The sequence below is a fragment of the Phoxinus phoxinus genome, assembly GCF_949152265.1.
Source record: "Phoxinus phoxinus genome assembly, chromosome: 6".
NCBI lineage: Eukaryota > Metazoa > Chordata > Actinopteri > Cypriniformes > Leuciscidae > Phoxinus > Phoxinus phoxinus.
In genome coordinates, this window is record NC_136881.1 from 511,825 (window position 1) to 537,806 (window position 25,982).

The 25,982-nt window shown below is 44.8% G+C and overlaps 3 protein-coding genes across 4 annotated transcripts in view; all 3 read left to right on the top strand.

The window, feature by feature from the left end:
• f7l (coagulation factor VII, like) overlaps positions 1-9,081 on the top strand; it is a 12,650-nt gene extending 3,569 nt beyond the window's left edge. The window contains exons 2-8 of the mRNA XM_079615370.1: positions 2,445-2,608; positions 2,701-2,725; positions 3,563-3,676; positions 3,771-3,917; positions 5,392-5,483; positions 6,077-6,197; positions 7,708-9,081. Of these exons, the coding sequence (XP_079471496.1) occupies positions 2,445-2,608; positions 2,701-2,725; positions 3,563-3,676; positions 3,771-3,917; positions 5,392-5,483; positions 6,077-6,197; positions 7,708-8,255 (1,211 nt within the window). The 3' untranslated portion in view covers positions 8,256-9,081. The remainder of the gene's footprint in view (positions 1-2,444; positions 2,609-2,700; positions 2,726-3,562; positions 3,677-3,770; positions 3,918-5,391; positions 5,484-6,076; positions 6,198-7,707) is intronic.
• A 422-nt stretch (positions 9,082-9,503) lies between these two features.
• f7 (coagulation factor VII) lies at positions 9,504-17,196 on the top strand. Its single transcript, XM_079615369.1, has 8 exons — positions 9,504-9,638; positions 9,718-9,881; positions 10,751-10,775; positions 10,853-10,969; positions 14,047-14,187; positions 15,203-15,327; positions 15,665-15,785; positions 16,429-17,196. The coding sequence occupies exons 1-8, from the start codon at positions 9,578-9,580 to the stop codon at positions 16,986-16,988; spliced, it is 1,314 nt and encodes a 437-aa protein (XP_079471495.1). The 5' UTR covers positions 9,504-9,577; the 3' UTR covers positions 16,989-17,196.
• A 1,744-nt stretch (positions 17,197-18,940) lies between these two features.
• Positions 18,941-25,705, top strand: f7i (coagulation factor VIIi). Of its 2 annotated transcripts, none has more exons than XM_079615367.1 (8): positions 18,941-19,130; positions 19,301-19,467; positions 19,552-19,576; positions 21,434-21,547; positions 21,613-21,750; positions 23,490-23,584; positions 23,658-23,778; positions 24,043-25,705. In XM_079615367.1, the coding sequence occupies exons 1-8, from the start codon at positions 19,070-19,072 to the stop codon at positions 24,657-24,659; spliced, it is 1,338 nt and encodes a 445-aa protein (XP_079471493.1). In that variant the 5' UTR covers positions 18,941-19,069; the 3' UTR covers positions 24,660-25,705. The 2 variants fall into 2 exon arrangements, with proteins under 2 accessions (XP_079471493.1, XP_079471494.1); XM_079615368.1 differs by having other exon boundaries at positions 18,941-19,063.
• The last annotated feature ends 277 nt before the right edge of the window (positions 25,706-25,982 follow it).

The window sequence follows — 25,982 nt, forward strand, 5'->3', positions numbered from 1 at the left end:
ACATCATGTCTTGTGGTCGTGTCTAGGCGCAGGTCCTTCATCTGATCTGGATACGGCCCGGATCCGGCTGACTACATCATGTGTTGTGGTCGTGTCTAGGCGCAGGTCCTCCGTCTGATCTGGATACGGCCCGGATCCGGCTGACTACATCATGTGTTGTGGTCGTGTCTAGGCGCAGGTCCTCCGTCTGATCTGGATACGGCCGGATCCGGCTGACTACATCATGTGTTGTGGTCGTGTCTAGGCGCAGGTCCTCCGTCTGATCTGGATACGGCCCGGATCCGGCTGACTACATCATGTGTTGTGGTCGTGTCTAGGCGCAGGTCCTCCGTCTGATCTGGATACGGCCGGATCCGGCTGACTACATCATGTGTTGTGGTCGTGTCTAGGCGCAGGTCCTCCGTCTGATCTGGATACGGCCCGGATCCGGCTGACTACATCATGTGTTGTGGTCGTGTCTAGGCGCAGGTCCTCCGTCTGATCTGGATACGGCCCGGATCCGGCTGACTACATCATGTCTTGTGGTCGTGTCTAGGCGCAGGTCCTCCATCTGATCTGGATACGGCCCGGATCCGGCTGACTACATCATGTGTTGTGGTCGTGTCTAGGCGCAGGTCCTCCGTCTGATCTGGATACGGCCCGGATCCGGCTGACTACGTCATGTGTTGTGGTCGTGTCTAGGCGCAGGTCCTCCGTCTGATCTGGATACGGCCCGGATCCGGCTGACTACATCATGTGTTGTGGTCGTGTCTAGGCGCAGGTCCTCCGTCTGATCTGGATACGGCCCGGATCCGGCTGACTACATCATGTGTTGTGGTCGTGTCTAGGCGCAGGTCCTCCGTCTGATCTGGATACGGCCCGGATCCGGCTGACTGCATCATGTGTTGTGGTCGTGTCTAGGCGCAGGTCCTCCGTCTGATCTGGATACGGCCCGGATCCGGCTGACTACATCATGTGTTGTGGTCGTGTCTAGGCGCAGGTCCTCCGTCTGATCTGGATACGGCCCGGATCCGGCTGACTACATCATGTGTTGTGGTCGTGTCTAGGCGCAGGTCCTCCGTCTGATCTGGATACGGCCCGGATCCGGCTGACTACATCATGTGTTGTGGTCGTGTCTAGGCGCAGGTCCTCCGTCTGATCTGGATACGGCCCGGATCCGGCTGACTACATCATGTGTTGTGGTCGTGTCTAGGCGCAGGTCCTCCATCTGATCTGGATACGGCCCAGATCCGGCTGACTACATCATGTCTTGTGGTCGTGTCTAGGCGCAGGTCCTTCATCTGATCTGGATACGGCCCGGATCCGGCTGACTACATCATGTGTTGTGGTCGTGTCTAGGCGCAGGTCCTCCGTCTGATCTGGATACGGCCCGGATCCGGCTGACTACATCATGTGTTGTGGTCGTGTCTAGGCGCAGGTCCTCCGTCTGATCTGGATACGGCCCGGATCCGGCTGACTACATCATGTGTTGTGGTCGTGTCTAGGCGCAGGTCCTCCATCTGATCTGGATACGGCCCAGATCCGGCTGACTACATCATGTCTTGTGGTCGTGTCTAGGCGCAGGTCCTTCATCTGATCTGGATACGGCCCGGATCCGGCTGACTACATCATGTGTTGTGGTCGTGTCTAGGCGCAGGTCCTCCGTCTGATCTGGATACGGCCCGGATCCGGCTGACTACATCATGTGTTGTGGTCGTGTCTAGGCGCAGGTCCTCCGTCTGATCTGGATACGGCCGGATCCGGCTGACTACATCATGTGTTGTGGTCGTGTCTAGGCGCAGGTCCTCCGTCTGATCTGGATACGGCCCGGATCCGGCTGACTACATCATGTGTTGTGGTCGTGTCTAGGCGCAGGTCCTCCGTCTGATCTGGATACGGCCGGATCCGGCTGACTACATCATGTGTTGTGGTCGTGTCTAGGCGCAGGTCCTCCGTCTGATCTGGATACGGCCCGGATCCGGCTGACTACATCATGTGTTGTGGTCGTGTCTAGGCGCAGGTCCTCCATCTGATCTAGATACGGCCCGGATCCGGCTGACTACATCATGTGTTGTGGCCGTGTCTAGGCGCAGGTCCTCCATCTGATCTGGATACGGCCCGGATCCGGCTGACTACATCATGAGTTGTGGCCGTGTCTAGGCGCAGGTCCTCCGTGTGATCTGGATACGGCCCGGATCCGGCTGACTACATCATGTGTTGTGGTCGTGTCTAGGCGCAGGTCCTCCGTCTGATCTGGATACGGCCCGGATCCGGCTGACTACATCATGAGTTGTGGCCGTGTCTAGTCGCAGGTCCTCCATCTGATCTGGATACGGCCCGGATCCGGCTGACTACATCATGTGTTGTGGTCGTGTCTAGGCGCAGGTCCTCCATCTGATCTGGATACGGGCCGGATCAGGTTGTGTTTGTGTGCTTCTCATCCATGTTTATAATGTCATCTGCAGTGTTCTTCAGTAAGTCCGAGGCCAGCCAGACGCTCGGGCAGCGTGTCCGACGGGAGAACTCGTTCCTGGAGGAGCTGAAGATGGGAGATCTGGAGCGGGAGTGTCTGGAGGAGGTGTGCTCGCATGAGGAGGCCCGAGAGATCTTCAGCGTCCCCGAACAACTGGTGAGGAAAACTAACACTAACACTAAACCTGCTGTTCGTTCAGTAGCTCAAGAGCTGATGGAGATCTAACAGATTCTCCTGTTGTGTTTCAGGAGGAATTCTGGAAGAGATACACAGGTGAACCAGTCCTTGCATGCTGCACACAAACCCGATAAAACTATACATTACATTTCATCAGTAGTTACATGCTAAAGTTGTTCAAAAATTTTAATACTTTTTTAAATGTTGCACATAAAATTTGAAAGTTAGAAAATAACTCCTAGCAACTGCATAGCAATGACCTGACAACCACTCAAAACTCCATAGCAACGACCTGACAACCACTCAGAACTCCATAGAAACAACCACACAACCACTCAGAACTCCATAGCAACGACTACACAACCCCTCAGAACTCCGTAGCAATGACCTGACAACCACTCCATAGCAACAACCTGACAACTACTCAGAACTCCATAGCAATGACATGACAACCACTCCATAGCAACGACCTGACAACCACTCAGAACTCCTTAGCAATAACCTGACAACCACTCCATAGCAACATCCTGACAACCCCTCAGAACTCCATAGCAACGACCTGACAACCACTCAGATCTCTATAGCAATGACCTGACAACCACTCAGAACTCCATAGCAATGACCTGACAACCTCTCAGAACTCCATAGAAATGCCATGACAACCTATCAGAACTCCATAGCAACGACCTGACAACCTCTCAGAACTCTATAGCAACGACCTGACAACCACTCAGACCTCCATTGCAACAACCTGACAACCAAACAGAACTCCATAGCAACAACCTGATAACCTCTCAGAACTCCATAGCAATGACCTGACAACCACTCAGACATCCATTGCAACAACCTGACAACCAATCAGAACTCCATAGCAACTACCTGGCAACCCCTCAGTGTGTTCTGATCCAGTTAATGTGTTGTTTGGCTCTTCAGAGGTGGACTTCTGTCAGTCGGCAGCGTGTCAGAACGGGGCCACATGTGTGGATCAGAAGAACACATATGTCTGCATCTGCCCGGTGAACTTCGAGGGGCGACACTGTGACAAAGGTGACACACACACACACACACACACACACACACATCAGCAGCGTCACAGAACTGAACATCTACTCATGTTTAAATCCTGTCCTCCGTCCCACAGAAATATTCCCAGCGGGTTCCTACGGATGTTTGTACAGGAACGGCGGCTGCGATCACTTCTGTGTGGAGATCACTGACTCGACCCATCGCTGCGATTGTGCTCCTGGATACACACTGCACACGGACAACAGCAGCTGCGTGCCACAGGGTGCGTCTCACACACACACACACACACACACACACACACACACACACACACACACACACACACACACACACACACACACACACACGGGTGTGCTACTGCAGTTATCAACTCAGAAATAAAAATGGTTATTTGACATTTTGTTTAAAAGCTGTAGCTGGTCATGCAGGTATTTCATGCATACAGAAAATTCAAAAAGTGAAGAGAAGTTCAAAAAGATCTAATCTTTCGATTAACCGCAAGAGCATATAACCTCGCTCCGGCATCAGCTGTTCTGGCGTCCCTCCTCCTCCCCAGCTCCACCTGCATGATTCAGGCATCTCACTACTATACTCCTCATCCCGCTACTATACTCCTCATCCCGCTACTATACTCCTCATCCCGCTACTATACTCCTCATCCCGCTACTATACTCCTCATCCCGCTACTATACTCCTCATCCCGCTACTATTCTCCTCATCCCGCTACTGTACTCCTCATCCCGCTACTATACTCCTCATCCCGCTACTATACTCCTCATCCCGCTACTGTACTCCTCATCCCGCTACTGTACTCCTCATCCCGCTACTGTACTCCTCATCCCGCTACTGTACTCCTCATCCCGCTACTGTACTCCTCATCCCGCTACTGTACTCCTCATCCCGCTACTATATTCCTCATCCCGCTACTATACTCCTCATCCCGCTACTATACTCCTAATCCCGCTACTATACTCCTCATCCCGCTACTATACTCCTCATCCCGCTACTATACTCCTCATCTCGCTACTATACTCCTCATCCCGCTACTATACTCCTCATCCCGCTACTATACTCCTCATCCCGCTACTATACTCCTCATCCCGCTACTGTACTCCTCATCCCGCTACTGTACTCCTCATCCCGCTACTATACTCCTCATCCCGCTACTATACTCCTCATCTCGCTACTATACTCCTCATCCCGCTACTATACTCCTCATCCCGCTACTATACTCCTCATCCCGCTACTGTACTCCTCATCCCGCTACTATACTCCTCATCCCGCTACTGTACTCCTCATCCCGCTACTATACTCCTCATCCCGCTACTATACTCCTCATCCCGCTACTATACTCCTCATCCCGCTACTATACTCCTCATCCCGCTACTATACTCCTCATCCCGTTACTATACTCCTCATCCCGCTACTACACTCCTCATCCCGCTACTATACTCCTCATCCCGCTACTATACTCCTCATCCCGCTACTATACTCCTCATCCCGCTACTATACTCCTCATCCCGTTACTATACTCCTCATCCCGCTACTACACTCCTCATCCCGCTACTATACTCCTCATCCCGCTACTATACTCCTCATCCCGCTACTATACTCCTCATCCCGCTACTATACTCCTCATCCTCTGCACATCAATGCTCTTGAGAACAGTGTAATCCTCCTGTTCTGTGCTGTACGGCCACAGTGTTGGCCACGCTAACCCATGTTGTGTTTCTCAGATGGTTTCCCATGTGGCCGTCTGGTGGAGAAGGGTGTGAGTCCCAGGATAGTGAAGGGGGACGTGTGTCCGAAAGGACAGTGTCCTTGGCAGGTGAGGGTTCATGACTCAATCACATCATCCATGATCAGAACACCTTTCTCTGTACACTCTTGAAAATAAGGTTGCCAAAAGTTGTTTTTTGCAGTGTTTTGAAGAACCATTCAGTAAAGAACCGTTTTTTCTTAGTGTGAAGAACATTTTAAGAAGAGTTTGTGGAACGGAAAGGGTCAATATGCAGTCAAACCAAAAATTATTCAGACACCACATACAATCTGTGATATTGTTCACTAGTGTGCAGGACACTATAGTTAGTTTCTGTAAGTGAGGAGAGCAAAATAAAGTAAACTGTGACATATTATACACAATAACTCTTCATACAGAGACTACTAGTAAAAATTGGGACCAAAAATTATTCAGATCTGATCATGTTTTGCATGATATTTATAGTTATCTGACATTATAAAGAGGAATTTGTTCAGACACAGTTTTGTCATATTTTATTACCATTTTCTAAACTAAAGCGAATAAACTGTGATAATGTGAGAAATGTAGAAGGAGTCTGAGTAAACTTTGGTTTGACTGTGAAAGGTTCTTCATGGAAACATCAGTGCCGATAAAGAAGCGTTATATCGTGTTCTCCACAGGCTTCACTACAGCTCTCTGGAGAACATAAATGCGGTGGAGTTCTTCTAGATTCCCAGTGGATTCTCACCGCGGCTCATTGTGTCTGGAACAGGGATCCGGCCATCTTACAAGTGACAGTCGGTAAGAAGTTACTTGGTCGTGAACTGCCGTCGTTGTGGGCTTTGTCAGGTGTAACTCCAATAATGCTGCATTTACATCATGCCAAAATCACTGCTACTCGTTCTTAGTATTTGGAAACTGAGTGTTTTAAAGCTCCACCTTCTCCCGCTTGACCTTTGTGATGCCATATAGCAATCCAAACGATCAAACAATCCAAACTATCAAACAATCCAAACTATCAAACTATCAAACGATCCAAACGATCAAACAATCCAAACTATCAAACGATCCAAACTATCAAACGATCCAAACTATCAAACAATCAAAGCTTCCGGCAAGTTGCGCTCCTCTTTTCTTTAGTGTTGGGGAATGTTACTTTTAAAAGTATACATTACAATATTGAGTTACTCCTAAAAAAAAAAGCAACTAATTGCACTACTTAGTTATTTTTATAAAAGGTAATGCGTTACTTTAGTAGTTACTTGAAAAAGTAATCTGGTTACGCAACTCGAGTGTCGTATATATCCGAGTGAAACGGCTTCTAGAACAAATGAAGGGCAGGGCTTGGTTTGTCCAGAAGATCATGGGCTCAGACTTCGTACACCGACGCATGTGTCATTCCTATTTTTCACCCGCGCACAGCGGACTCTTCCCTCCACAGACGCACGTCGGTAAATTAGGGAATGAACTTGCGCTCGCGGGGGCGGTTCAGTGAAAAGAGGAGTGTGTTCCGGCGCAAACGTTCCCTGGTGATATATTCCAGTTTTAGAAAACAATTCCGCCGCTGACCAGGAGAAACCCAGTCTAAAGACAGCGGCGCCGCGCGTTAGTCAGATGCTATTTTAAGGGCGCGTGCTTGGCCATTATGTAGTGTTAACGCGCATACACTTTGATTTTCTAATATAAACAGACGCAGCAGTTTTCATTTTTGCAAATCATAAATTATTACAAAGAAAATTATTAACACACGAGGGAAATCATTGTTGTGTCCATGAAGATGTGAAAAAAATCTATCTAGATTTAAAAAAAAAAAAATCTAGATTACACATTTACCCAAATTATTATACGCCTGTTTAACCGAAGCTAATGTGTGTGTGTTTCTCCATCATCCCCAATGTCACTTCTCTGTGTTTTACGGCCCTGACGAGAACGCCGGTCTCCTCGGCTGAGAACCGCTCCTGGCGTGCGCCGGCAAACCCGCCGTTATAATAGCAATCCGCCGTGGAACAAGCGCGCCGGCTCTTAAAGGGAATGTGAGAGGACGCTCTGATTGGTTTATTTCACGTTACGCCCAAACCACACCTATGAGTAATGAAGCGACTTCAGACCAACACATTTTAGATTTGCGTCGGGCGCAAGAGTCGTTTATCCCGCCGGTATAATAGCAACAGCGCCGGGATCCGCCCACTGAGTTACTTGCGCTTTGTGCTTTGTGCTTTGACACTTGCGTTTCGGAACGTTAAATAGGGCCCCATAACTGCGAGGAGTTGCTGTTGATCCTCTTTCGGTGTTATTCTGTCTCCTCCTGCAGGCGAACACATCCTCGCTAAAGACGAAGGAACCGAACAGACGAGGAGAGTGTCTAAAGTGTTGGTGCACCCGTGGTATAACCACTCCAGCGCCGACAGCGATATCGCTCTGCTGCGTCTCGTCAGCCCCGTCACGCTCGACCGCTTCGCCGTGCCGATCTGCCTTCCTCCCGCTAACGGCACGTTCGCTCGCACGCTAGCAACGGTGCGCATGTCGACGGTGAGCGGCTGGGGTCGCCTGACCCAGTCGGGCCCGGTGTCTGTGGTTCTGCAGAGGCTGGAGATGCCGAGGGTCTCGCTGGACGAGTGCCGGGCTCGCTCGGGCCTGAAGGTGAGCAGGAACATGCTGTGCGCCGGGTTCCTCGAGGGCGGCCGAGACTCGTGTCAGGGCGACAGCGGCGGCCCGCTAGTCACACGCTACCGGAACACATGGTTTCTGACTGGGATCGTGAGCTGGGGGAAAGGCTGCGCCGGCGCCGGCGTATACGGCATCTACACGCGCGTGTCCGTCTTCGTGGAGTGGATTGTGAAGACTGTGGCCAGCGCATGAATCTACAAGAGTTTCTGGATGCTATTCTTCCCTCGCACTGCGTAACACAGCTCAAACTGACCCGGAGCCCTAAAGTTATACTTGCTTTTTTTTGTGAGAATGCTTTTTTTTTCTTTTTTTTAATGCAAATTATTATTTTTTTACCTTTAAATGACTAGATTTGATCAATAAATAATAAATAAATAGTCATTTGCGCACATTCCTCACATTCTTTCAACTTAAATTCAAAATAACTCACAATTTCATGCATAACCCTTTTAATTCAGCTCTAAATATCTTACATTGTGTCTTTGACCTGTTGTGGAAAATAATAATATAACATGATATAATACAAGATGATTTTTCGCATCCGTTTATGATGGAAGGAGTGTGTGTGTGTGTGTGTGTGTGTTGTGGCTCTTGTGAAGTCACTCAGAGGAACACACAGAAGAACATCAAGAGTTGAATAAAGTCGTTATTTTTGCAATTTTTTTCACACACAGTATTCTGGTCGCTTGATGAACTTCAGGTTGAGCCGCTGTCGTCCCTCGGACTATTTTAAACATCGTCGTTATTAACTTTCTGGGCCGGCAAGTTTCAATCACAACAGAAGCCTCTGAGGAGTGAGACAGCGCTCAGATTTAATCACTAATATATTCATGTGTGTTCTGAAGATGAAGGAGAGTCTGACGGGGAACAACATGAGGGAGAATCATTACTTACAGAGTTTATATGTGTGTGTGAACTGACCCTATAATGACACATGCACGTGAGAATATATAACAAACACTGGCAGGACATGTTTAAAATTTGTATTATGTATCAAAATTAAAATGTTTTTTTTTTCAAATGTTGTGGTTTGTCTTGAGTGTGTGTGTGTGTGTGTGTGTGTGTGTGTGTGGTGAGTGTGAGTGTGTGTGGTGAGTGTGAGTGTGTGTGTGTGTGAGTGTGTGTGTGTGTGTGTGTGAGTGTGTGTGTGTGTGTGTGTGTGTGTGTGAGTGTGTGTGTGTGTGAGTGTGTGTGTGTGTGTGTCTGTGTGTGTGTGAGTGAGGGTGTGTGTGTGTGTGAGTGTGTGTGTGTGTGTGTGTGAGTGAGGGTGTGTGTGTGTGTGTGTGTGTGTGTGTGTGTGTGTGTGTGTGTGTGTGTGAGTGTGTGTGTGTGTGTGTGTGTGTGTGAGTGTGAGTGTGTGTGTGTGTGTGTGTGTGTGTGTGTGTGTGTGAGTGAGGGTGGGTGTGTGTGTGTGTGTGTGTGTGTGTGTGTGTGTGTGTTCAGCTCGAGGGCTGGACAGTATTTAGACTCCAGACCTTTGCACCTCCAGCACAGTAACTGAAGCGCTGGTCAACATGCGTCTCCTGTCAGCGTTTTACGTGCTCGCGAGTCTTTACTGGTGTCATTCGGCTACAGGTACGGGGAATACACCAGCTATACAGCCAGGAGTGTTTATCACGAGTGTTGTTATGCAGTCGTGTGTGTGTGTGTTCAGTGTTCAGGGGACGGGACGGGGCCCACGAGGTTCTGACCCGGAGCAAGCGAGCGAACTCGGGCTGGTTCGAGGAGATGAAGACGGGTAATCTGGAGAGGGAGTGTCTGGAGGAGAAGTGCTCGTATGAGGAGGCGAGAGAGGTGTTCGAACACACCGAGGCCACGGTCAGGATCACACACACACACACACACACACACACGCTCAGTGACTGACACTGTTCTTCATGCATGTTGTCTAGAAAACTAGTGTAACTTAATCTTAAACTGCTTTTCCCAGCCTGAAGGATTGTATATTTTGTTAGTGTAATGCCACAGTGACACTGAAGAGGCGGCACAGAAGCGCTTGTGGCATTAGCTGTCGTACACACAACCCTCATCCTTCCCTCGGGCATTAAAAAAACTGAGTGTTCATCATAGGGGAACAAGACCCTAAACTTGAACCACGAATACACACAAAAAATAATAATTGAATGGATTCGAGGAGTTTTGTTGATGAAATTTTAAAAAGTAACGAATCCTTCCCTCTCGGGTCAATGTGACTCCCTCAGGAATGAATGGAATGCGAGGAATGCTTCAGTTCACACAGAAAAACCTAAAAGTGCTCACAATTCAAACTAAAAATGCTTTACCAAAAACAGAATTTATGTGTACATGTGTGTCTGAATGCACACTGAGGAGAACTGGCTTTAGGACCCAGAGGAACAGCTCATCTGCTCCATATAGAGATATAAGCCCATCTAGAGTCATGTGTTTAAATTACAATTTATTTAATATTTATTGATCAAATCTAGTAATTTAAAGGTAAAAAAAAAAAAAAAAAAAAAAAGCTTTCTGGACTAAAAAAAAAGTACCGGTAAGTATAATTTAAGGGCTTCGGTCATGTTGAGCCGCGAGGGAAAGATGAGAGTTAAACTGCTAATGTATACTTTGATATAGAGTCAGAACAGGCATTATGTAGTCTGTAGTCTGAAGTATGAGTAAAGATATGAATACAAGCCTTAATACAAGCAACTATGTCTAATGTCTCCACACAGAATGAGTTCTGGAAGATCTACGATGGTGAGTTGTAAAGATATGTGACTTTGCTTAAAGACGTTTTCTGCATAACGAAGACGAATGTTTATGTTGGTCTGCAGTGAAGGATCACTGCGCATCTAACCCGTGTGAGAACAACGGGCTGTGCTCGAGTCAGAACGCAGAATCGTTCACGTGTCTGTGTGCGCCGGGCTTCAGCGGACGCTCCTGTGAGCGCGGTGAGGAACTCCCTTCAGCAACTCTACAGCGGCACTGTGTTCTGATGGACCCTTTAACACATGCTGTTGACCTACATGCCTATAACTCTCATTACAGTATTAGTAGAGTGGCAGTAGAGTATCAGTAGAGTATTAGTAGAGTGGCAGTAGAGTATCAGTAGAGTATTAGTAAAGTGGTAGTAGAGTATCAGTAGAGTAGTAGTAGAGTACCTGTAGAGTATTAGCAGAGCATTAGTAGAGTATTAGTAGAGTATCAGTAGAGTATTAATAGAGCATTAGTAGAGCATTCGTAGAGTGTTAGCAGAGTATTGTAGAGTATTAGCAGAGTATTGTAGAGTATTAACAGAGTATTGTAGAGTATCAGTAGAGAAGTAGTAGAGTATTGTAGAGTATCAGTAGAGTATTGCAGAGTATTGTAGAGTATCAGTAGAGTATTAGTAGAGTGGCTGTAGAGTATTAGTAGAGTGTCCATAGAGTATTAGTAGAGTGGCCGTGGAGTATTTGTAGAGTATTAGTAGAGTGGCCGTAGAGTATTAGTGGAGCACTAGTAGAGTGGCAGTAGAGTATCAGTAGAGTATTAGTAGAGTATTGTAGAGTGGCAGTAGAGTATTAGTGGAGTATCAGTAGAGTGGCAGTAGAGTATTAGTAGAGGGGCTGTAGAGTATTAGTAGAGTGTCCGTAGAGTATTAGTAGAGTGGCCGTGGAGTATTTGTAGAGTATTAGTAGAGTGGCCGTAGAGTATTAGTGGAGCACTAGTAGAGTGGCAGTAGAGTATCAGTAGAGTATTAGTAGAGTATTGTAGAGTGGCAGTAGAGTATTGTAGAGTATCAGTAGAGTATTGTAGAGTATTAGTAGAGGGGCTGTAGAGTATTAGTAGAGTGTCCGTAGAATATTAGTAGAGTGGCCGTGGAGTATTGTAGAGTATTAGTAGAGTGGCAGTAGAGTATTGGTGGAGTATTAGTAGAGTGGCAGTGGAGTATCAGTAGAGTGGCAGTAGAGTATTGTAGAGTGGCAGTAGAGTATTAGTAGAGTATTGTAGAGTATTAGTAGAGTATTGTAGAGTGGCAGTAGAGTATTAGTAGAGTATTGTAGAGTGGCAGTAGAGTATTGTAGAGTGGCAGTAGAGTATTAGTGGAGTATCAGTAGAGTGGCATTAGAGTATTAGTAGAGTATTGTAGAGTGGCAGTAGAGCATTATTGGAGTATTGTAGAGTGGCAGTAGAGTATTAGTGGAGTATTGTAGAGTGGCAGTAGAGTATTGTAGAGTGGCAGTAGAGTATTGTAGAGTGTCAGTAGAGTATTAGTGGAGTATCAGTAGAGTATTGTAGAGTGTCAGTAGAGTATTAGTGGAGTATCAGTAGAGTATTAGTAGAGTATTGTAGAGTGGCAGTAGAGTATTAGTGGAGTATCAGTAGAGTATTGTAGAGTGGCAGTAGAGTATTAGTGGAGTATCAGTAGAGTGGCAGTAGAGTATTAGTGGAGTATCAGTAGAGTATTAGTACAGTATTGTAGAGTGGCAGTAGAGTGGCAGTAGAGTATCAGTAGAGTATTGTAGAGTGGCAGTATAGTATTAGTAGAGTGGCAGTAGAGTATTAGTAGAGTGGCAGTAGAGTATCAGTAGAGTATTAGTAGAGTATTAGTAGAATGGCAGTAGAGTATTAGTAGAGTATTGTAGAGTGGCAGTAGAGTATTAGTTGAGTACTAGTAGAGTGGCAGTTGAGTACTAGTAGAGTATCAGTAGAGTATTGGTAGAGTATTGTAGAGTGGCAGTAGAGTATTGTAGAGTGGCAGTAGAATATTAGTTGAGTACTAGTAGAGTGGCAGTTGAGTACTAGTAGAGTATCAGTAGAGTATTGTAGAGTGGCAGTAGAGTATTAGTAGAGTATTGTAGAGTGGCAGTAGAGTAGTAGTAGAGTATTGTAGAGTGGCAGTTGAGTACTAGTAGAGTATTAGTAGAGTATTGTAGAGTGGCAGTAGAGTAGTAGTAGAGTATTGTAGAGTGGCAGTAGAGTAGTAGTAGAGTATTGTAGAGTGGCAGTTGAGTACTAGTAGAGTATCAGTAGAGTATTGTAGAGTGGCAGTAGAGTATTAGTAGAGTGGCAGTTGAGTACTAGTAGAGTATCAGTAGAGTATTGTAGAGTGGCAGTAGAGTATTGTAGAGTGGCAGTAGAGTATTAGTTGAGTACTAGTAGAGTGGCAGTTGAGTACTAGTAGAGTATCAGTAGAGTATTAGTAGAGTATTGTAGAGTGGCAGTAGAGTATTGTAGAGTGGCAGTAGAGTATTAGTTGAGTACTAGTAGAGTGGCAGTTGAGTACTAGTAGAGTATCAGTAGAGTATTAGTAGAGTATTGTAGAGTGGCAGTAGAGTACTAGTAGAGTATTGTAGAGTGGCAGTTGAGTATCAGTAGAGTATTAGTAGAGTATTGTAGAGTGGCAGTAGAGTATTAGTTGAGTACTAGTAGAGTATTGTAGAGTATTAGTTTAGTATTAGTAGAGTATTGTAGAGTATTAGTAGCGTGGCAGTAGAGTATTAGTTTAGTATTAGTAGAGTATTGTAGAGTATTGTAGAGTGGCAGTAGAGTATTAGTAGAGTACTTGTAGAGTACTTGTAGAGTGGCAGTAGAGTATCAGTAGAGTATTGTAGAGTGGCAGTAGAGTATTAGTAGAGTACTTGTAGAGTATTGTAGAGTGGCAGTAGAGTATCAGTAGAGTATTAGTAGAGTATTGTAGAGTGGCAGTAGAGTATTAGTAGAGTACTTGTAGAGTACTTGTAGAGTATTGTAGAGTGGCAGTAGAGTATTAGTAGAGTACTTGTAGAGTATTGTAGAGTGGCAGTAGAGTATCAGTAGAGTATTGTAGAGTGGCAGTAGAGTATCAGTAGAGTATTGTAGAGTGGCAGTAGAGTATTAGTAGAGTACTTGTAGAGTACTTGTAGAGTATTGTAGAGTGGCAGTAGAGTATTAGTAGAGTACTTGTAGAGTGTTAGTAGAGTATAGAGAGAGTAGAGAAAGAGTAAAAACGTCCTTGAAGTGAGAGAACAAACACAGCACAGGAACATCTCCCGGTTTGCCTCCTCAGAGATGAGAGGTGTCCCGGACTCCTGTCTGCATGACAACGGTCACTGCGAGCACTTCTGCGTGGAGGACGGCGGCCAGCGCAACTGCTCCTGTGCAGAGGGATACTTCCCAGCGCCAGATGAGCAGAACTGCCGGACACATGGTGAGGACATCACAGAACTCACGAGTCAAGACAATAGCTCTACATTTGCTCTAGTTCCAGCTTCCCTTTCATGCCGAGTGTTTCAATACAGCGGCAAACACTACAGACGTGTTACAGGGACAGTTCACCCAACTATGAGAATTAGCCCATGATTTACTCGCCCTCCAGCCTCAGGTGTATATGACATTCTCCTATCAGACTAATACTCAGAGTTATATTAAAAATGTCCTGTTCTTCCAAGCTTTATGATGGACAGATGCACTTTTATGATGGACAGATGCACTTTTATGATGGATAGATGCACTTTTATGATGGATAGATGCACTTTTATGATGGACAGAGGCACTTTTATGATGGACAGATGCACTTTTATGATGGACAGAGGCACTTTTATGATGGACAGATGCACTTTTATGATGGACAAATGCACTTTTATGATGGATAGATGCAATTTTATGATGGACAGATGCACTTTTATGATGGACAGATGCACTTTTATGATGGATAGATGCACTTTTATGATTGACAGATGCACTTTTATGATGGATAGATGCACTTTTATGATGGATAGATGCACTTTTATGATGGACAGATGCACTTTTATGATGGACAGATGCACTTTTATGATGGACAGATGCACTTTTATGATGGATACATGCACTTTTATGATGGACAGGTGAACTTTTATGATGGACAGATGCACTTTTATGATGGATAGATGCACTTTTATGATGGACAGATGCACTTTTATGATGGACAGATGCACTTTTATGGACTTAAAGCTATAAAGCTTGGAAGCGTCAGGGTGTATATTTCTATAAATACGATTGTATTCATCTGATAGAAGAATGTCATATACACCTAGCTTCAGGGTGAGTAAATAATGGGCAATTGTTTTTTTTTTGGGGGGGGGGGGGGGGGGGGGACTACACCTTTAATTACATAGAAAACGGTGTAATTAGTTTAAAATTAATTTGTTTAGAATTAAACCATTATTACTGTCCGTGTGTTACAGAGGCTTTTCCGTGTGGGAAGGTTCCGCTTCTTCAGCGTGGAGGTTCTGCGACGACCCTTCAGGCGGATCTGAGGTCTCGAATCGTTGGTGGAGCCGAATGTCCTAAAGGTCACTGTCCGTGGCAGGTAGCAGAGGTCACGGTCACAGAACACACAGGCTGATGTGTCATTACCGTCAAACACCTGTGTGTGTGTACGTGTGTGTGTGTGTGTGTGCGTGCGTGTGTGTGCGGGGGTGTGTGTGTGCATGTGTGTGTGTGCGTGTGTGTGTGTGTGTGTGTGTGCGTGTGTGTGTGTGCGTGGTGTGTGTGTGTGCACGTGTGTGTGTGTGCGTGTGTGCGTGTGTGTGTGTGCGTGTGTGTGTGTGCGTGTGTGTGTGTGCGTGTGTGTGCGTGTGTGTGTGCACATGTGTGTGTGTGCGTGGTGTGTGTGTGTGTGTGTGTGTGTGTGTGTGTGTGTACAGGTGCTGCTGAAGTACGGTGAGAAGGGCTTCTGTGGAGGCGTGATCTATAAACCCACCTGGATCCTCACAGCCGCTCACTGTTTAGAGAAACTCAAAGTCAAGTTTCTCAAGATAGTTGCAGGTACAGTCGCACTCAGAGCAGAATTATTACACATGCTCTTCTGATTTTTATTTATTTATTTTGTCGCGTCTGATTAGGACACAGTGTTTGTCAAAATTTCAGTTCAAATTCCCCCCAGATCATTTATTATAGCTCATCAAAGTTGCCCCTTTTTGGGTGTGAGCAAAAACGTGCCGTTTGTGTGTGTGTCTCTTTAAATGCAAATGAGCTGCAGCTCCGCCTCCGTTCAGAAGAGGGCGGAGTCTTTACACGAGCTTCAGAAACTCCGGCAATAACAGAACCGGCCGATCTCACTCATCCAGAATCCCAGAATAACAGCAGCGAGTGCAGCCTTACGGAGAGACTCAGGGAGAGTTTCTGAATGTTAGTGGAGACATTTACTGTATGTAGACACACACACAAGCTCTTGAAGCTCCGCCCTCTGTGCCGGGAGCAGCAGCTCATTTGCATTTAAAGGGACAGACACAAAACGGTGTGTTTTTGCTCACCCTCAAAAAGTGACAATTTTAACATGATATATAAACATATCTGTGGGGTATTGTCTCATCAGAGACTTATTTTACATCTTGTAAAACGGCATTATAGGACCCCTTTTTTAGATCGTTAAGGACTAATTATTGCTGTTCTGTCGCCTGTGACTCAGGTGAGCACGACATCGAGGTGGACGAAGGCACAGAACAGGTGATCCAGGTGGAGGAGATGCTAATGCACCCTGGCTACGTGTCGGAGACCGCAGACAGTGACATCGCCCTGCTGCGCCTGCGCACACCCGTCGTCTACGGCGCGTACGCCGTGCCCGTGTGCCTGCCGGTGCGCGACATGGCGGAGCGCGTGCTGTGGGCCGTTAGCAAGCACACAGTGAGCGGGTGGGGCAAACGCAGCGAGGACGGACCCACCTCACGTTTACTGCGCCGACTCCAGGTGCCGCGCATCCGCACGCAGGAGTGTGTGAAGAGCAGCAAACTCTCGCTCACTGATAACATGTTCTGCGCCGGTTACATCGAGGGAAAGCAGGACTCGTGTAAAGGTGACAGCGGCGGCCCGCTAGTGACCCGCTACAGAAACACCACGTTCCTGCTGGGAATTGTGAGCTGGGGGAAAGGCTGCGCTCGCCCGGGATCCTACGGCATCTACACGCGCGTCTCCAACTACCTGCAGTGGATCCACGAACACACGGCGAATGCTACTCAAGTGCAGCGTTAAAGGGATAGTTCGCTCAAAAATTAAAATTAGCCCTTGATTAGACAAATACAATCAGAGTTATATTAAAAAATGTCCTGACTCTTCCAAGCTTTATAATGGTAGTGCATGGCTGGAGAAAATTTGAAGACCATAAAAGTGCATCTGTCCATCATAAAAGTGCATCTGTCCATCATAAAAGTGCATCTATCCATCATAAACGTGCATCTGTCCATCATAAAAGTGCATCTGTCCATCATAAACGTGCATCTGTCCATCATAAACGTGCATCTGTCCATCATAAAAGTGCATCTATCCATGATAAAAGTGCATCTGTCCATCATAAAAGTGCATCTGTCCATCATAAACGTGCATCTGTCCATCATAAACGTGCATCTGTCCATCATAAAAGTGCATCTATCCATGATAAAAGTGCATCTGTCCATCATAAAAGTGCATCTATCCATCATAAACGTGCATCTGTCCATCATAAAAGTGCATCTGTCCATCATAAACGTGCATCTGTCCATCATAAACGTGCATCTGTCCATCATAAAAGTGCATCTATCCATGATAAAAGTGCATCTGTCCATCATAAAAGTGCATCTGTCCATCATAAACGTGCATCTGTCCATCATAAAAGTGCATCTGTCCATCATAAACGTGCATCTGTCCATCATAAAAGTGCATCTGTCCATCATAAAAGTGCATCTATCCATCATAAAAGTGCATCTGTCCATCATAAAAGTGCATCTATCCATCATAAAAGTGCATCTGTCCATCATAAAAGTGCATCTGTCCATCATAAAAGTGCATCTGTCCATCATAAAAGTGCATCTGTCCATCATAAAAGTGCATCTATCCATCATAAAAGTGCATCTGTCCATCATAAAAGTGCATCTGTCCATCATAAAAGTGCATCTGTCCATCATAAAAGTGCATCTGTCCATCATAAAAGTGCATCTATCCATGATAAAAGTCCATCTATCCATGATAAAAGTGCATCTATCCATCATAAAAGTGCATCTGTCCATCATAAAAGTGCATCTGTCCATCATAAAAGTGCATCTGTCCATCATAAAAGTGCATCTGTCCATCATAAAAGTGCATCTATCCATCATAAAAGTGCATCTGTCCATCATAAAAGTGCATCTATCATCATAAAAGTGCATCTGTCCATCATAAAAGTGCATCTGTCCATCATAAAAGTGCATCTGTCCATCATAAAAGTGCATCTATCCATCATAAAAGTGCATCTGTCCATCATAAAAGTGCATCTGTCCATCATAAAAGTCCGGGATCCTACACTACGCAGTGGATCCAGGAACATACGGCGAATTCTACTCATGTGAAACATTAAAGCTTCTGAATTTGAGCGCTGCTCTATTTGTGTCTGATTTCTTCATTGTTTAATATTGTATCCTCTCAATGCTTTAACAAATAAACAAATCAGTAGAATTAAAATGATCTGTGTTTATTTGGTTTATATGCATGTGAATAAATGCGTGTGTGCAAATTCATCAGTCGTTCCAATCGGAATCCACACGAAAGTGAGTTTCTCGTGAGTATATATTCAAGGGCGACGGTGCAGAATTAAAAACCGCTGGAGTATCGCCGCCATCGTGGTCATTAGGACACTACTCTGTGTGAGACTTTTAAAGTCAGCATAAAGTTCTTCTCTATTGTGTCGTATATCGAGTGAAGCGCTTCTGGAACAAGAACAAAGATTGAGAACACTAGATTGTGTCTGGGGGGAATTGATTGGATGGTTGTGGTTTGCTATTGGTGGATCTCATGTGAGTGACAGGTTATAGCCCCGCCCACATCATCAGAGAAGGGAAGAGTTATTCTGATTCAAGATTACCAGGAACATTTAACACGATAATAATGATGTACATTAGAAGAGTTGTGCCTTTTGATTACATGGCGAGTTTAAAATAAAAGCCTGGCCCAATAATGAGTTCGACTACTCATCATCATCATCATCATCAGTGTGTCTGAGGAATCTCACACAATCAGAAGCCCTTTGCTCCGGTCGATCGGCTAATTTCAGTCTCACCGTCAGGATTCTGAGGAAACTTTGACCACGCTGTCCGGAGGTGAACATGAACACTTGTGCTGTTGTGTTGCTGTGTGTCCTCCTGATATTTCACGGATCCACCGGTGGTAAGAATCGCGAGCGCCACGAACTATAAAAACTCGCCCGTTATAATCAAAGAAGTGAATAGCGGGCGCGTGCTCGTGTCGGTCGTTTACCGATAACAACATAGACAGCCTGTTAAATAACTTGCGTATCAAACTACTTCTGTTCTACATCTTTTCCTCGTTGTTTCCAGTGTTTCTCAATCTCGACAAAGATGGAGCCAGTTCTGTGTTGCGGCGCGTGAGGCGCGCGAACTCTTTCCTTGAGGAGATGAAGCGCGGGAACCTCGAGCGCGAGTGTATCGAAGAAATCTGCGATTACGAGGAGGCGCGCGAGGTGTTCGAGGACGACACGAAGACGGTATCACTCAGATATTCATGCGTAATATTATTACTCATTCTTGGCTATATTCTTTTCATTTGAGTTTTTGTTTCTCTTTTGCAGAAACAGTTTTGGTTGAGTTACTCCGGTGAGTAGGCTAATGTGGTAAAATAAATGACCCACAAAAAATAAACATGGCAAACCATAGTTTACTCAAAAACTGTTGTCAATTATTAGTATAAATTAGTGCTTTTCACTGAGAGAATCTTTCTGATAATTGTACTGATTATTAGTAGGCTACAGTTGTGACCACTGACCACCACAGTATTATATAATCATAACTGATTTCATTACTGGTCATTACATGGACTGCTGCTCTGGCAAAAACAAAAAACAAAACAGTATTTATTGACCTGAAGTCAAAGGTTCAAAAGGTGTGCTTATATGGAAGCTTGTTTCGGCCACAGAATAAAACATTTTAGAAGATAATTGCGACTTTTTATCTCACAATTGCGAGTTTAAATCTCGAAATTCTGACTTTATTTCTCAGAATTGCATGTTTATATCTCGCAAATCTGACTTTATAAAAAGCAATTGCGGGATATAAAGTCAGAATTGTGTGTTATAAAGTCAGAATTGCGTGTTATAAAGGCATAATTGCAAGATATAAAGTCATAATTGTGTGTTATAAAGTCAGAATTGCGTGTTATAAAGTCATAATTGCAAGATATAAAGTCAGAATTGCGTGTTATAAAGTCAGAATTGCGTGTTATAAAGTCAGAATTGCAAGATATAAAGTCAGAATTGCGTGAAATAAAGTCAGAATTGCAAGATATAAAGTCAGAATTGCGAGATATAAAGTCAGAATTGCGTGTTATAAAGTCAGAATTGCGTGATAAAAAAGTCAGAATTGCGTGATAAAAAGTCAGAATTGCGAGATAAAAAAGTCAGAATTGCGTGATAAAAAAGTCAGAATTGCAAGATATAAAGTCAGAATTGCGAGTTATAAAGTCAGAATTGCGTGAAATAAAGTCAGAATTGCGTGATATAAAGTCAGAATTGCAAGATATAAAGTCAGAATTGCGAGTTATAAAGTCAGAATTGCGTGTTATAAAGTCAGAATTGCGAGTTATAGTCAGAATTGCGTGTTATAAAGTCAGAATTGCGTGAAATAAAGTCAGAATTGCGTGTTATAAAGTCAGAATTGCGTGATAAAAAAGTCAGAATTGCGTGAAATAAATTCAGAATTGCGAGATATTAACTCAGAATTGCTTGAAATAAAGTCAGAATTGCGTGATAAAAAAGTTGCAATTGCGTGTTATAAAGTCAGAATTGTGTGTTATAAAGTCAGAATTGCGTGTTATAAAGTCAGAATTGCGTGTTATAAAGTCAGAATTGCGTGATATAAAGTCAGAATTGCGTGATAAAAAAGTCAGAATTGCGTGAAATAAAGTCAGAATTGCAAGATATAAAGTCAGAATTGCGTGTTATAAAGTCAGAATTGCGTGAAATAAAGTCAGAATTGCGTGATATAAAGTCAGAATTGCAAGATATAAAGTCAGAATTGCGAGTTATAAAGTCAGAATTGCGTGTTATAAAGTCAGAATTGCGAGTTATAAAGTCAGAATTGCGTGTTATAAAGTCAGAATTGCGTGAAATAAAGTCAGAATTGCGTGTTATAAAGTCAGAATTGCGTGTTATAAAGTCAGAATTGCGTGTTATAAAGTCAGAATTGCGTGTTATAAAGTCAGAATTGCGAGTTATAAAGTCAGAATTGTCAGATATAAACAAAAAGTCAGTATTTTTTTCACACAATTCTGAGATAAAAAGTCACAATTAAATGTTTTATTCTGTGGTGGAAACAAGCTTCCATGTTCCAGCTCAGTTCAAGATGCATTGAATGCCCACCCAACATACATACAGGTGTTTTCATATTCACTACTATAAACCAATCTTTTTTTTTTAACATTTGCTTGATTTTTACATGTACTCATCTCTAAATAAGCTAAGGAGCCGTGCTTGAGCAACCCGTGCAAGCACAACGGCACGTGTGTTTATCTGGCGAGCACGTACTACTGCCTGTGTCCGGAGGGGTTCGAGGGGAAGTACTGTGAGAAAGGTACGTGCCGTGATCAATAACAGCAGCGTGTGCTCCTGAAAGCTCACAGATGTTCTGCACGGCAGGGTTCGAGGAGACGCTGAAGTGTGTTCATGTGAACGGAGGCTGTGAGCAGTTCTGCGAGGCTCCGGGACCCCGGCGCTCCTGCCGCTGTGCCACCGGATACACACTGGGGGCTGACGGGACGTCTTGTGTTGCTCAAGGTGGGAAGAATATACAAATAAAGACCTATAAACTTCAAATCTCAAAGTACACACGGCTTATAAAACTTTTACACTCCAAACTAAACTTATTTAAAGTGCCCCTATAATGCGTTTTTGAATATGAACTTTCATGTAGTCAATTCAAATCAACTCACCTTTATTTATACAGCGTTTTATACAGCACAGAGTGTTTAAAGCCGCTTTACAGAGATAATGCAACTATAGCCGCGTTTCCACCGCGGGAACTTTCCCCAGGAACTAGGAACTTTGGGCTGGTACTCGGTGTGTTTACACCGCAGGAATCAGGGTCTAAATGAAGTTCCGGGTAAATATGTCCCCCTCCGAAAGTCCCTGCTGGCGAGGTAGTACTTTTTCAAAGTTCAGGAACTTTCGGGGGCGGGACTTGTGCACTGAACATGCTGATTGGTTGTGTTCACGCCGCATTTTGACTGGAGGACTCCACGCAGGATTCTATGTTAACCGGCATTTTAAAAATCTATTGCGGTTCGTGGCTTCATGCATTAAGAGTTGTCTGTCTGCAAATATGGAATTTAATAAAAAAATAAAAAAAACGCTGGACCGACGACGAGGTTCAGGCTTTATTAAGCGTATGTGTGTAACAGGAAATTTTCTGCGCGTTCGTCCCAGCCGTCTCACGGTCAATGTCCGCAATACATCACAAACAACTGCAGCACAGTTTGAATCTCCTCCATACTTATTATAAATGTGGCGCTCAAAACTGATTACTGTCCGTCGCAGACTGGGAGGAGCAGTCGCGCGCAGTTTATAATCTTCCCGGTACTTTAGACCGCGGTGTAAACGCAGAAAGCAACCGGTCTGGGGCAAAAAAAGTTCCTAAGAAAAAAGTTCCTGGGACAAATTGTTCCGGGTAATTTCGGTGGAAACGCGGCTTAAGTGTGTGTCCAGAAGAGAATAGCGTCACAGTCCAGCTTACGTAAGTTCAGTGATGCTTCATTTCTGTTGTAAAAAACTTGTTCATTTAGTTCATTTATATATATAGCTGCTCTGGAGAAAACCGTGATGTCATCGTCCAGCTCAGTTCTCATATAATGCTGTCAGTGCAGGAGATCAATAATATTGATGAATATTAAATTAAATGTCCGCAACTAAGCAAGCCGTAGTGCAGTGTGTAATAAAGCTGTTTTTCAATGTAAAAGCTCTGAACTGAAAGGAGTCGTCAGTAATTCTACTTCCTGCTGAAGCTGTACGTTTGTAACTAATTAGCATAATGCCAGCCTGTGGTCCTGATTGGCTGATCAGCGTCACTTAGCTCCGCCCTCAAACACTGTAGTGTATCTGAGACTGGAAGAGTTCGGTTCGTGTTGTTCGTGTCGAGAAGACGCTGTTTTCTGAGATCGATACGGAGAAACCCACGCCATCGTCACTGTTCGTATCACTGTGATCAAGAGCTGAGATTCAGATATGATAATGAGCGTTTGCTTTCTGACCAATCACAGCAGAGAAGCTCTCAGAGAGGCGGGGCTTAGAGAGGCTGAGTCCTGATGGAAGCGTGTCAGACACTGAGAGAAGAGCTGACGCTGCAGTGCAGATTATGAGGACATTACACTGATTATCAGCTTGGATGCGTGTGAACATGTTGTAGGAGACGCAAAAACAACATTAGGAACCTTTAAAATGGCACTTTAACTTTCAGGCACTTTTCAACATCAAAGTTTCTCTTGCCAAACCTTTTCTATTTAAACTGTGATTTGTTGCAGTTGAATATCCATGTGGGAAGATCCCGCTTCAGACGACGAGCACGGACCGCTCTGCGGGGGGGACTCGCTGTCCCAGAGGTCACTGCCCTTGGCAGGTAACCGTGAATGTGCCCGTCGCCGTGTCCCGAGCAGAAGCGATCAGATGACGAGTGTGTTCTCCGTCTCCAGGCGCTGATAGACTATAACGGAGAGAGTGTGTGTGGAGGAGCTCTTCTGGACGGCGGCTGGGTCGTGACAGCGGCTCACTGCGTCCATCAGAAGGACCTGAAGCGCTTCAAGGTCATCACAGGTGTCTGAAGTCACGTTTATTTCTACAGCGTTTTATACAGTACAGAAAATAACATTGCAGATTTCAATTATGAAGCAGCTCTACAGAAGACAGTAGTGCTTGTTAACTTTAAGGTTAGGGGCAGGTGTGGTTTAAGGTGTAAGGGAAGGGTACAATGTAAAAACATGGACACAATAGGTCCATTGTATCAAATTATTAATTTCAATGTTGGTACATAGCAGTTAAAGCCACTTAATATAAAGTGTGACCGCTGTTTGTCCTCAGGTGACCATGACCTGGATGTGCTGGACGGCCCAGAGGAGGCGTATGATGTTTCTGCCGTGGTCATCCACGAGAGTTACGACCCCGTGTCTCTGGACGGTGACCTGGCCCTCCTGAAGCTTCATGCAGAGCTCAAGCGCTCCGCGTACGCCGTGCCCGTATGCTTGCCCACGGCACAGCTAGAGCTCGTAGCCGTACGCTTCCACACGCTCAGCGGATGGAGCAAGCGGACCGGCGGGCACAACACGCACCCGTCGCGAGGCCTGAGCGCCCCGTCGTCTGGCGCTCTACAGCGGCTCAGCGTCCCGCTAGTGCCCACAGACCAGTGTGTGTCGAGCAGCCGCGTCAACGTCACTGCTAACATGTTCTGCGCGGGCTACATCGCGGGCGAACACGAGTCCTGCCGAGGACATGACGGAAGCCCGCTAGTCACGCGCTACGAGGGAACCTCCTTCCTCACGGGCGTCGTGTCGTGGGGTAAAGGCTGCCATCGGCCGGGGTACTACGGCATTTACACCAAAGTGGCTAACTTCTTGAAATGGATTGAAACGGTTGTGAAAACTCCCGTTGAGGGGTTGAGTAATATCAGTGGGTCTCCTGTTGTCTTTACACGAGGTTAAAGGTTTCGCCACTGAACCTTCAGGGATCAGTTCTTGACCTGTTAAAGGGATAGTTCACCAAAAAAGGAACATTAGCCCATGATTTACTCTCAAGTCATCCTAGGTGTATATGACATTCTTCTTCTATCAGACATTATATAAAAAAATGTCCCGCCACTTCTAAGCTTCATAATGGCAGTGAATGGCCATTTCTGTTGTGAAGTCCATCAAAGTCCATCTGTCCATGATAAAAATGCATCTGTCCATCATAAAAGTGCATCTGTCCATCATAAAAGTGCATCTGTCCATCATAAAAGTGCATCTATCCATCATAAAAGTGCATCTGTCCATCATAAAAGGGCAACTATCCATCATAAAAGTGCATCTGTCCATCGTAAAAGTGCATCTGTCCATCATAAAAGTGCATCTGTCCATCATAAAAGTGCAACTATCCATCATAAAAGTGCATCTGTCCATCATAAAAGTGCATCTATCCATCATAAAAGTGCAACTATCCATCATAAAAGTGCATCTGTCCATCATAAAAGTGCATCTGTCCATCATAAAAGTGCATCTGTCCATCATAAAAGTGCATCCATCATAAAAGTGCATCTGTCCATCATAAAAGTGCATCCATCATAAAAGTGCATCTGTCCATCATAAAAGTGCATCCATCATAAAAGTGCATCTATCCATCATAAAAGTGCATCTGTCCATCATAAAAGTGCATCTGTCCATCATAAAAGTGCATCAGTCCATCATAAAAGTGCATCTATCCATCATAAAAGTGCATCCATCATAAATGTGCATCTGTCCATCATAAAAGTGCATCTATCCATCATAAAAGTGCATCTGTCCATCATAAAAGTGCATCTGTCCATCATAAAACCATGAGTGGTTATGAAAACCCCTGTTGAGAATACAGACCTAAGGTTGGTCTCTTTTAGAAAAGACACTCAGCAGATTATTGCAGAAGGGAAAGCATGTAAAGAATGAAAGTGTAAAAGAGTTTACTGTAAAGCAAATGTACTGAACTTGACATGTTTTATTTCATACAAATTGTACATTTTACAAAATAATTTGGACTCTTTTAAGAACTGGTCACTGAAGCCTCCTTTCTGAAGAATGCCAATAAAGAAACTTTATTTTTTAATAGTGTGAGATGAGCTTTGAAATAAAACTGTTATTCTGAGCCCTGTGTGTGAGTGTGTGTGTGTGTGTGAGTGTGTGCTTCTGTCATGTGTGTGTGTGTGTGTGAGGGACGGTTAGACAGTCATTAACTGGAACTGCATTGATTTCCTCATGCAGATGTTGCTCTGGTCTAATCATACACCAGACGTGACC